This window comes from Fragaria vesca, linkage group LG7, assembly GCF_000184155.1.
Source record: "Fragaria vesca subsp. vesca linkage group LG7, FraVesHawaii_1.0, whole genome shotgun sequence".
Classification (NCBI taxonomy): domain Eukaryota; kingdom Viridiplantae; phylum Streptophyta; class Magnoliopsida; order Rosales; family Rosaceae; genus Fragaria; species Fragaria vesca.
Genome location: NC_020497.1, coordinates 16,179,380 through 16,192,095, shown reverse-complemented (window position 1 = coordinate 16,192,095; position 12,716 = coordinate 16,179,380). Strand labels below are relative to the sequence as shown.

Here is a 12,716-nt window from a genome sequence, read left to right as displayed (position 1 = left end):
TGTTTGTCTTATTGTCTGTAACACTCTTCCATGATCCATGGATTATTTAAGGAAATTAAGGCAAGGTTGCAATGCTATGGTCGTCTAGCTAGTCTTCTTCTTCTTCTTCTTCTTCTTCTTCTTCTAGGATCGATGCAGAATTTATTGTTCCATAGCCTTTCCATGCATGTGTAACTTTCAACTAATAAACAAAGCCTTGTCTTCTCTTGAAGATGTCTAGATTATATAGTTTCACAGCATGCAACTATTTTAATGTCAAGTACTTCGATTCTCCTCTTTAATTTTGATAAACTGTACCTTACTATTTCAGTATTAATTTCAGAGTAATAGTATCGCTATTTTGTTTACAAATGAAACAAAATTGTAGTTGATAATTAGAATGTCGACGATCGAGCATATATACTACAAAATCCTATTTACTAAACGAAGCTAGTCATAATTATGTAGTTTTTATCACTTTTTTGTGCGGTAGGAAGAATCAGTACGTACAAGATATATTTTTGATTGGAGTCATTATCCGATTTTGTTTCTATAATTTCACTATTGTCGTGTTATCATATAATAACGGTTAAGGTAAAATAAAGTTACGTAATGTAATCACGATTTCACGACTTCTATAATATATAACGAAGTTACCTCCTCCACCTCCAACCTAGAGGTAATGAACGCAGTCACTCTAGCTTGGTACCTATGTATAGCTAATCTAGGCATCTGATCATGTTTTTGGTAAAGCTAGGCATCTGATCATTGTAAACGCCTACTCTATATTTTCTCGGATTTCAACTGAAGACAAAGGGTCAGTAGTTTGAGGCATGTGGATGAAATGAAATGCATGACAGTTGCTTATATGGGACCAAACGGGTCCCCTCCTATATATATCGCCAAAAACCATATAATAGAAGCATAACAATGACTGTAGAGCAAACTGGGAGCTAAACACCAACAGAGTGGCTTCACCGGAAGATCCAAAATACAGGAAACTAAACTAGCTAGGAAACCCAAAGACCCTTTCCAGCTGACCCTTTTCTCTTTCTCTTAGATTCTCCGTGGTCTCATTAGTACTACTACTTCCCAGTATTTATATATATAGACCTAGTCTCCTTTGATGTTGAAGCAGTACTGCTACTCCTCGTCGTCGCGATCGTCGATGAACTCAGTCATGAGTATCTCATCCGCGACATGGGAAGAGAAGGCTTTCGCTGAAGACGCAGCTGGTGCGCTTGGTGGCGGTGGTTGCATATGGCCGCCGAGGTCTTATTCTTGCAGTTTTTGTATGAGGGAGTTCAGGTCGGCTCAAGCTCTTGGGGGTCACATGAATGTTCACAGAAGAGACAGAGCTAGACTCAAGCAATGCCTCCACAACACTAGTGGTACTGCTACTCCTAAACTAGCTACAGATCATGTCCCTCATCACCTTAGAAATCATAGCCATGGCTTTGGTGCGATGACTTGCCCTTTTTCAGCTCCTAGGGCTTTTATCTCTCCTTATTCTTCTTCAAATTCTTGCTCAACTGCTGCTGCTGCTGCTGCCGCTGCCGCTGATCGATCGGAGAAGAATATCATGGTGATGGGGTCATCATCAGACGAAGAAGACCAATCTGTTATTAGCCTGATGGGAGGTGATCAAGTTGGGGAATATGTCGAAACCGATTTGACAGTGGGGTTGATTAACACAGTTGTTAGAGGAAACAGACAATTAGCTGGGTCTTGTGGGGAAGAGGCAAGCACTTGTAAAAGGCCTAAGATTGCTTCTGCTATGAACTCAGCACCATTTCCATTCTTTCTCCGACCTGCAGAGGTAAGTGGACTTATGGCTACAGCTAACTCCATGGAAGATTTGGATCTTGAGCTCAGGCTTGGTGACCCAACTCCCAAGATCAAATGACCATCTACAACTTTATGGGCATACACTAATTGTATGGCTGATCGATCTTCAGATTCCTCTTATTTGGAAGAAGAGAGAGAAATTAATCAGTTTAGTTTTTCTGCTTTAATTTAGTTTTCCCTCTTTCTTGGCTAACCTTTGAAACGAATTCGAACATGCCAACTTAGTGGAGGTATTATGATTATGTGCACATAAGTCGATGTTAATCGATTAATGCACTTTTAATTTCTTGATTTTATTCTCAGCTCACTGATATTCAGTTTTTATCATTTCTGATATGATATGTATATCTATGATCTTAATTACTATCAGATATAATATGTATGTTGAGGCCATAATTGAATGTTGTGGTGGTAGATAGTACAGTAATAAATCGGCTTAAGATCTGGGAAAGTCCTGCATTAGGGTTTATTAGGTGTGTTCTACTTCAGAATCTCAGATAGCTACTAGATATGATGAAGGTGAAGATACAACTTCATCAATTTTTCAGCTACATCTGGCTAGATAGTACACACCAGTATGATATCTATTGTGTAACTAATTTAGTTTGCTGTTCAAGTTTGAAAATAATTATTCAAACAGAAACTTCTGGGTTGCACACAGTAGGAACCACTAGTTGACTGCGAGTACTCTCACACAGTTTAAATTGACACAGAGAAAACTTTGATAGCTGATCATCTCTGTTTTATGTGCTACTGTTTTTGTTTCTTGTACCAGCCAAGTGCTCGGAGGAGGGGGAACTTAATTAACTGTTTCTGTAAGGTTTTGTAAAAGAGTGAAATTTAGAACTGACAAGTAACTGACATCAAGAGTCACTTCAACTACAATATCCTAGCTTCAAATTAAAGTAACAGTACTCCTGCTGTTGCTGTTGATCTCATAAATACTTTAACATCGAATTATATTATCACTCCGGTCCTGACATACTATTCTTAACTTTATTTTCTTGAACTCCAGAAACAACCAACACTTTTCGTTTCAGTCTTAGTTCTGTATTACAAATCTAAATAAAATCAAAGATCAAAGTAACTGAAATAAACCAGCACGTAAAATCGAGCAGAGGTATATCTCTGGATCAGAAAGCCAAACCCGCCTTTGTTTTCTTCTTGAAATATATACGATATATAATTGTCTCTAATCCTCCAAATAGTCCACCAACCGCATCGAATCAAATTGAATTAAAATAGTATTACAAGAAGAAAGATCAAATCATTCATTGGCACTATTTACGCGTCCGTTTGTTTTTACTCTTGCATATATCCAGTGTAGCCTTGTGGCTACCTGTTAAAATTGTTAATGCATTCTCAACGACCGATCACCAACCCTAGAACCCTAAAAAATTAAATTTCCAAATTAGAATTCAATAATAAACCCGATGTCAAAACCCTAGAACTAGGCGCCTGCAGGTGAATATGATCGTTCTGGCTATGGCAGAAGAGCCACCGTGCGTGGGATTTATTACATTAACACACCGATGGTTCCTGCAGAATACACGGTGAGCTTAGCAAAGCTAGGACTAGGAATAAGTGATTATTTTCAACGTTTGCTTTATATGGTAAGTTGATGATGAAACGTTTCACCCTTGTGCCTTGTGTGCAGAGGGAATTTATGTGATGGTATTCCATTTTTGGGTTGAAGATGAAGAACTTGTTGACATGGTGGATTCTACTTGATGCTTCTGGAGGTGGGTTTTCGAGGTGTGGTGGGTAAATGAATGAGCTGGAAGTGAAACTGTGAGAGTGAGGTTTGCTTGTAACTTTGGGTTCGATGAAGGAGCTGTTTTGATGTAAGGAGGGGGATATGAATTGAAGATCGCTATAGCGCTATGTTAGGTTAAAATGGAAACTGTTTATACTTGACGCACTGTCTGGTCTAGCAGTTTCAAGAAGATTGATGGGGTTTTGGCAACAGTTATCGATGGGGTAGCTCAATAGTTCTGGATTTTGATGTGTGAAGGAGACTAGTACGTACTACTGGGTCTTTAATTCTTCAGAGGTCTGTTGCATTCTTGCAGAGAGGCTGAGATATATGCACATGGGGTTTGAGGTAGATGTGTTGACTGTGATGCGTCTACCTGTGTTTTTCATGGTTATGGAAAATATAAGAAGGGAATGAATTGAAGCGATGTACGTGCATACCCAACAAGTAATTAACACGTCTGCTTCATAGCTTTGGAGTTTGAACAAACTTGATTGATAGGCCCTATAGATGACAGTGATCTTATTAACTAAGTTGTGGTTTGGTTGGTTCGGGTGGTGTAATTTGTTTGGCACACAGACATAAGCATATTTGAAGTTAGGAATTTAGGAGATTAGAGATGTTGTTTGTACTTAGATGAGATTAGGTAATGCAAATTTACTAGTCAAATTTACTCTCGTTTAACTGTGTTTTGTCTACAGTACAGTGGAGAAATGAAATACTATCACCCTAAAGTGTAAAATGAAATAGGTACGATTACAAGATTGTGCAATCTTAACCATTTATATATTAAGACTATTTACATGTCCAATAAAATCATAGACCATAATCTTCCACATTGTATCGTGTATTTACATGCCGTACGCAGAAGACTCTCTATAGATGCGAAGCTGAACAAGCATAAAAGTTGTGGAAATACCTCTACATTGTCAAGATCTACTGAACTGGTGAAACTACAATAGTAAAACTGTAAAAGGATGTTTAAACCAACAGATCTACGTACACAGTCTATACCCAAAGTTTAGTCCTCTATTGGGCTTATAGCCTGTGTTGGGTCGACTTCAAAGACGATGAATTGAGTGGCCCGTTTAGCCCTATTCAGAAGACCACACACTTCTGTCTTCGAACTCATATAGGCCTCGTGGCAAACTGTCCTTATCTAGGTACAGTGAAGTTGCTGGAAGACTTCGAAAATGGCAGAGAGCACTAGAAACCTCGCAACTCCAAGATGGTCTCTAACGGGAACGACAGCACTCGTCACCGGCGGCACTCGTGGAATTGGGTCTCTTTTACTCTCTCCCAATTTTCATTTGCATGCATCTTTTCTTTCTATGGGAATTGTGGGTTTATTGATTACATGTTTTTGCTTCGGTTCAGGTACGCCGTGGTGGAGGAGCTAGCTTCGCTTGGTGCTTATGTTTTCACTTGTTCTCGGAATGCAGAAGAACTTGAGAGGTGCTTGAAGGAATGGTCTGCTAAAGGGTTCCGGATCACTGGGATTGTGTGTGACGTTTCGGTTAAATCCGAGAGAGAGAAGCTAATGGAGCAAGTGGGTGTTTCTTTCGCTGGAAGGCTCAACATATTTGTAAGAGAACTTAGCCCACTACAGTTTCTGTGTTTGTATGAATGTATCAGAGAATTGAATTATTGGTGTGTGGTGTCATTGTGGAACTAGGTAAATAATGTTGGCACAAACATAAGGAAACCAACTACTGAGTACACTTTTGAAGAGTATTCTAAGGTAATGAGTACCAATTTGGAATCTACATACCATTTGTGCCAAATTGCGCATCCGCTTTTGAAAGGATCCGGAGCAGGAAGCGTTGTGTTCATATCATCTGTGGCTGGTTTGGTGAGTCTTGGTTCTGGGACCATTTATGCAGCAAGTAAAGGTGAGCCCATTAGTCCTTTGCATTGTGGTATTTTACATTATATGAAGGGAAAAGACAAATGCTACATTCTATCTTGTTTGTTTTTTCAGCTGCGATTAATCAGCTTACGAAAAATCTGGCTTGTGAATGGGCGAAAGACAATATCAGGAGCAATGCTGTTGCTCCTTGGTACACCCGAACCTCACTTGTGGAACACGTAAATACTCATACCCTTTCTTCATTATCATCAGTTAAAAGCTTTGCATGTGTGAAATAGTATAACCTAGTGGAGATTAATGTCCTTTTTTCTGAGTTTACTTAGAAGAGACACTTGAGCAGTTTATTCCATGTGTAGAAATGTACATACTCTGTCAGATAGATACAATGGTGCCCTACTTACGAAAATGTAGATCATAGATATTTTGCATGTTTGTTGCTTAATGTATCTGAGTTAGAATAGTTGTAAAAGCCTATCTGATAGCATTATTAAGTTCCAATGGAACTCAATTATAGGACTTTGGACAGAACCTCAGGCTGAATAAAGGTTTGATTTATTAGACCCCACTGTGGGGACTATATACCCATATTCCAATCGTCTAATATGCTCTTCCCTCTCTTGCTTTCCCTACCTGTCTTCTGTTGCAAATGATATGTCAATAATTACTAATTTTAGCGAAATAGAAGTTGCTGAGGGCCTTCTGCATAGTCCTTGGGTTACATGTAATTCAGAATTACAATTACTTGTCCGCAACATCAATTGGATCATGAATCAGATCAGAGCATCTCCACTGAAAGATTTGTTAGTAATCATGGTTTAACATTATGTTGCGGATAGTTTTTAATTTATATCCATCATATAAAACATCCGTCAACATCAATGAAAAAAAGGGCAGACACCTGTTTCTTCAAATACTAAATATATGTGAATTATGCTTTCCTTACATCTTTTAATCTTCATTTTTGCTGATATTACATGGAGAATAACTTTTGCAGCATATCACTACAAGTAATATGCAGTGTCTTATTTGTCATGGAGAATAACTCTTAGCAGCTTTTCATGAGTGTGCATTCACTTTGAGAAGAATCATATATTTACATGCCCAAATTCCATGGAATCAAGGATTGAAACCTAAATTAGTTTTGTGACTTTTTACAAGCCTTATCATTGGATATGCTGAGGTCCTGACTCTTGAGTCTTATTCTTATCTATTATCACAGTTCGATTAGTTTTCTTCGGATCTAATTGTTCCCAGTAGCGAGAACAGCTGGAATCTTGGTTAAGTGGCATCTCAGCCAATGTAGGCACAGATTGACCGAGTAGAACTTAGTAGTCACTTGTGCATTTTCCCTTACTTATTTTCAGGGCTAAGCCTGGTAAAGAACACTACACCATGAATCAGCAAGCTGGCTAATAGATTGTCATCTAGATGAAGATGTACTCAGTTTAAAGACACTTTTGCCACAAGTTAGGGATAGTTCTTTAGTGCAGTTTTATGGTTATGTAAGATTGGATTTGCAATGATAATTAATGAAAATTTAGTTTGTTGTTGAATGTATGCAATCAATATTTGGTACACCAAAGTTTAAGAACATTATCTGACTTGGGCGAACTCTGTTCTTGATCACAGATGCTGGAGGACAAGAAGTTTCTGGAAGAGGTAACCTCTCGTACTCCTCTCAATCGTGTTGCAGAACCAGAAGAGGTCTCATCCTTGGTAGCATTCCTCTGCTTGCCGGCTGCTTCATACATCACCGGACAGATCATATGTGTCGATGGAGGCATGACTGCTAACAGTTTTTGCCCCACTAGTATCCCAAAATGAGCCTTCTTAGCAGGTGTCTTATCTTCCTTTGCTTTACAAAATGTGTTGAACTGGCCTTCCTCAAATGCGTTTGTTCTGTTAATCACGAGCATAAAACCGAAACACACCCAAGACATATCATTTTCTAAATCTACTTGGACTACCATACCACAAATGGTCTCTCTCAACCCCCATTGAATTATCATGCTTTGCACATTTGTTTCATTATGTGATTATGACTGTGAACTCACCAAAAGATGCCGTAGTTTTTCAAAACTACAAATTTGAGCTCATTCTACATTTCGTTTATTCCTAACCGGACAAGTGTTTTACCTAATACTTCTCATGTTAAAGTAGATCAAATTCTTAACCTATCTTTCGCCGAACTCATTTCTTCGTCCTCCTTTCATAAGCTCATTGTATTTGTGTTTACCGTGGATATAGACCTATCTAACAACTTCCGACTATGAAGTTTCAATACTAACAGACTTTAAATTTGAATATCTGAAGAGCATTATAGCTGCAAATTTTGACCAATAAACCACGGACACAATTCACTTAGATGAATATCATTAAATTTTCCGGAAATTGATACCCAGGATGTGCATGACTCATGTTCCTAGTTCCAAAGCAACAAACCACAGCTGGAGAAAAATAAAAATATCTAGAGACGAAGACAAAAAAATCCCAGAGCGGAGGCGCAGAAAGCTTTGCTATATTTTTTCTGGGTTCCCAAAGGAAACCTACTCTTGTAGGAAACCTTCCTTGGTCTTCGTTTTCTTAAACCCACTGACGTGGTTATCTGGGCCTTCGCTTCCATACGTGTCCGTCTAACTTTAACCTTCCCTCCACGTCTCCCAAACCCTAACCACTTTTCGTGGTTGCCCTCTGTTTCGAGTTACAAGGTTTTTGACCCAGTAGCAAGGAGACCAAAGCGAACCAGGTAAACCAGGGTTGACCTAACCATGGTCAGACCAAGGTTAAGAGTCAAGCATTGGACAGTGACTAACTGACGTGGCGGTTCTAAGTGCGTGTAGGTCACCACATGCCGGATCGGGATCTCATTGCTTGACAGCCCATACCCTCAAACGTGGCGACTCCTCACCGGTCGTTGTGGGTTCCAACGGTGAATGCGTGGTCCTTTTTTTTACATGTAAAGCAAGAAATTGATATTTTTCTTTTTGGTCGGAAATAAATATTGTAAATTTTGGGGTTAAAGTATTATTATTGGAATAATTAACCTTAAAAATCACATTACCCGCCATGAACGAGGGAGTTTGCAGCCTCGGATCCACGTCAGGCCGACTCCACGCGTCCGCTTCGTAGCGAACTCATCATGAGATATTCTTGCTTGACAAATCTCCCGGTTTGAAATTTAACCCCACACGTGTCTCGGCTTCCTCGGTTTCGGACTCTTTCATTGGACAACTGGAAACTCAGAATCAAAAAATTTGAATTAAAATCACCAGTATTATTACTCCTATTGATAATTATTTCTCCCACGTATTTTCTCTTGGTGTTGCTCAGAATTGCGGTTTTTTTTTTTTAAATGGGGCCAGTATCGTAGAATTCCGGATTACAATAAACATGAACTCATTGTGACATACAAACGTTATTAGTCCATTTGTTTTGACCATGTTACTAGAAATTTAACATGTACTATTTTACATCGGGGTCGGTTTTTGTTAACGTGTACAGTGTTTTTCATGTTCATTAACAACAGTGTTGGGCATTTGTGTCTTGTGTTTCTCGCCCTTTCTAAGTGTTGAAACTTCGAGAGCGCTCGAGACTTTCTGTCTTTTTTGTCTCTTGTCTCACTCGGCACCTCTTGAAGCTTCCAGAGTGAGCTGAAATTGTGGCTTCTCTCTTATTCTTTTTTCCCTGTGATTGAACATTGAACCTAGTATAACTTTATAACAAAGAAATATCATTACTAACAACATCAATTTTTCACTATATTATCGTACAAAAATAACTCAGATGAAACTCAATTTCGTTAAACCACTTGAAGACAATGTTAATTTGATCAAACAAATAACTCGTAGTAGTCATGCTAGACCAGTTAAAACATACATAATGTTGCATTGTTCAAGGGGAATTATGGAAGACAAATTAAACGCATAAATATGTATACAATTTAAAAATCGAAAGTACCACAGACCCAAAGCTATCATCTATTTTTACTGTTAAATTACCACAGTAGTAGAAAAATGGAGTGATCGGACTTGATTTACCGATTTACAACCTTGGTAACAGGTGGTAATCAGATGTGGGAAATCGAACCTAACACGAAGCTGGTAGCCCGCGATGTCGCCACGTGGTGTAATCCTCGGCATTAAGGAGGGTAAACAATAATAATAAAAGAGTGAGGGGTCGGTCGCTCAAGAACCACATGCGTGTCAGTAAAAGGACACCGTATGGACCTACCGTGTCCAAACCACACTACCGCCACGTATACGTGTCAATAAAGCAGAGCACGTGTTGTTATATCAGCGATGAGTGAGAAAGGTTGGTAGTCTGATCAACGGCGGAGATCAACCTCTTCCCTCCCCACCTTGGTATTCCGTAGTTCGACGTCATACCAACTGTACAGTGTCGGATCCTTCCTGCCCGCGATGGTGACGGGCAAGCTGCCCGTGATTAGGCACGCTGTGGCCCCCAGGTGAAATTGTTGAGGGGCATGAGGTGTCCCCTCCTTAGAAAAGCTTGAGCGCCATGCCATTTTAACGGGTCGCCTTGAGCTCGTTTTTAAGAGATCGCAAATATATTTCTGCTATCTGTTTCTTTCTTCTTGCTATTGTTCTCGAAATTGTGTTCTAACGGACACCGGAAAGCAATTTTTGGGTTTTGAGTTTTCGGTTTCGTTGTGTTTTACCGATCAAATGGCTGGAATTTGCTGCGGACTTGTTGGAGAAAGCGAGACTGCAGCTCCGATTGAGCCCAGTTCCCGGACCTCCAGACGCCGGAGATTGGATATTTTACCTATCAAGTGTATCGCCGCCGATCAGATGGCGGTGCAGCAGACGGCGGACAACGGCCGGAAGCGGCAGAAGCTTGATCTGTTGCGGGCGTTGTCTCGGGATGCCGAGAGCGCTGCGGAGAAGGCGAGAGGGGAAGAGAAACGTGAAAAGTCGGGTGGCGCAACTGGTGGGTTGGATGACGGTGAGGTGGTTATTACACGTGGAGAGTCCAAGGCTCTGCATGCGGGAAACCAAGTGGTGGTTCCGCCGAGGGTGGTGCAAGAACCACCGAGGTTTGGCTCCACTTCGGTTTGCGGGAGAAGGAGAGATATGGAAGACGCCGTTTCGATTCACCCTAAGCTGTTTAACGACGGCTCAGACTCGGATGGTTGCCACTTCTACGGTGTTTACGACGGCCATGGTTGCTCTCATGTGAGTCCCTACTGCTGAATTAAACTTGATAAAAAAATTAGAGTTCACATAATTTCGTAATTGAAATTCTAATAGTAGTTTTGTGTTTGATTGTCCAGGTTGCGTTGAAGTGCAAGGACAGATTACATGAGATTGTCAAACAAGACCTGGAAAGCCAGAGAGTAGTTCAATGGAAGGACACCATGGAGCGAAGCTTCTCGAAAATGGACGAAGAGGTCCAGGCCGGGAACCGAGCCCTGCAGAATCCCAACTGCAGATGCGAGCTTCAAACTCCGCAGTGCGACGCCGTCGGATCCACCGCCGTCGTGGCGGTGGTCACTCCGGAAAAGATCATCGTCTCCAATTGCGGCGACTCCCGCGCCGTTCTTTGCCGGAAAGGCGCCGCTGTTCCTCTCTCCTCCGATCATAAGGTGAGCGATCTGTTAGGGTTACAAGTTCACTGAACCGGATCTGTCGGGATTCAAATTCATTGAACCGAATTTCACTTTTTTTTAGTAGACAGCGGCGCGTGTATTACGCGCCAATGATTACAGTGCGAGTGTGTCCACCACTTACTAACGTGCTTCATTTGTTTTTATTTTATTTTCTTCAGCCTGATCGGCCAGATGAGCTGCTCCGAATCGAAGCCGCCGGCGGGCGCGTGATCTACTGGGACGGTCCGAGAGTCCTCGGAGTGCTCGCCATGTCACGAGCCATCGGCGACAACTATCTCAAGCCATACGTGATATCGGAACCGGAGGTGACGATCATGGACCGGACGGCGGAGGACGAGTGTTTGATTCTGGCCAGCGACGGCCTATGGGATGTTGTCTCAAACGACACGGCTTGCGGCGTCGTACGCATGTGCCTGCGCGCGCAGAAGACTCCGGGAGCTTCAGGTGGTGGTGACGTGGCCGATGGGGAGTCCTCGGCCGGAGTGAATTCCGACAAGGCGTGCGCGGACGCCTCCATTTTGCTGACGAAGTTGGCCTTGGCGAGGCAGAGTTCGGATAACGTCAGCGTGGTGGTGGTGGATTTGAGGAGGCATGTGAGATCGTGAGGGATCATGCGACGTCGTTTAATATGTTATACTAATATACTAATCTAGCCACAGTGGGGGGAAGTTTACCAAATTTGTAGCTTTTCATTGGTTGATTGTTAGTTGTGAAGCTGCTCGTTTTTCTCTTATTAACAAGCTTTAAGAGAAAAGTAGTAGTCGGAAACTTCCCCTTTGTTGTGGTTTAATCTAGGTTTTCTTTATGATGGTTCTTATTTTTCTTCGTTCTTTCCAATCTTCACAGGTCTGCAGAAGGTTGCAGGGTTGTGATATACGATCTAATAGAGTGAAATACTAATGTACATTAGAGTTGGTTTTGTTTTTTTCGTTTAGTTCTTCTCTCATTTCCCAGATTCGGAATGTGATCTTAATTTTGTTGAATCGGTTTTTTGCAATCCATCATCGAAAGTAGGTTCCGTTTCATATTATCCCGATATCCAACTCGCATTCTGGCCATCATGCCGATGTTAGGTCTAGGAGTGTGACGCATTGAGGAAAGATTGTTTGGAGAGATATTTTGCTTGATTTGTTCAATATGTTGATCAATGAAAAGTGGCGGGTGCTTATGCACTAATTCTGTAAATTCAATTCAATTTAACACCTCTTGGATATGTTGTTAGGTCATTTGTTCGAAGTGCGGGGTCAACTTGTTGGTGCCTTCATCACTCTTTAGGGTACATACCCCTGTTTAGGGTCATATTTCTATTGTCGTGTCAAGCTTTTAAGTCGGATGGGATCGTCGAATCAGACTCCATCCGACCTATTGATTGATAAATGAATTATTGTTTCGTCCAACGTAATAGACACACAAAAATAGTCGATTCATCTTTACCACAATATAAAGATGCCCTTGGTATAATTTGCAATGACAAAGAGCGAAGGGGACAATTAGAGAAAAGGAACCAACCAATGCTCACGAAACACATACCTGACTTAGGCCAAACACAACTTTTAACTACGACGCTTTTTTGCTTGCTAGCGTTTGACTCCTATCGATCACCTCAAGGGAATCACATACGACAATGCTTAACC

General features: G+C 41.0%; 3 protein-coding genes across 3 annotated transcripts; all 3 read left to right on the top strand.

The window, feature by feature from the left end:
• Positions 1-965: 965 nt before the first annotated feature.
• Positions 966-1,885, top strand: LOC101299526 (probable transcriptional regulator RABBIT EARS-like). The gene has a single exon (XM_004307424.1). It carries the CDS (start codon positions 1,106-1,108, stop codon positions 1,883-1,885), a length of 780 nt encoding a protein of 259 aa, XP_004307472.1. The 5' UTR covers positions 966-1,105.
• A 2,828-nt stretch (positions 1,886-4,713) lies between these two features.
• Positions 4,714-7,527, top strand: LOC101299236 (tropinone reductase homolog). Its single transcript, XM_004307423.1, has 5 exons — positions 4,714-4,865; positions 4,961-5,168; positions 5,259-5,475; positions 5,565-5,671; positions 7,083-7,527. The coding sequence occupies exons 1-5, from the start codon at positions 4,777-4,779 to the stop codon at positions 7,275-7,277; spliced, it is 816 nt and encodes a 271-aa protein (XP_004307471.1). The 5' UTR covers positions 4,714-4,776; the 3' UTR covers positions 7,278-7,527.
• A 2,180-nt stretch (positions 7,528-9,707) lies between these two features.
• On the top strand, positions 9,708-12,291 carry LOC101298939 (protein phosphatase 2C 37-like). The gene is made up of 3 exons (XM_004307422.1): positions 9,708-10,648; positions 10,747-11,058; positions 11,241-12,291. Exons 1-3 carry the CDS (start codon positions 10,139-10,141, stop codon positions 11,685-11,687), a joined length of 1,269 nt encoding a protein of 422 aa, XP_004307470.1. The 5' UTR covers positions 9,708-10,138; the 3' UTR covers positions 11,688-12,291.
• The last annotated feature ends 425 nt before the right edge of the window (positions 12,292-12,716 follow it).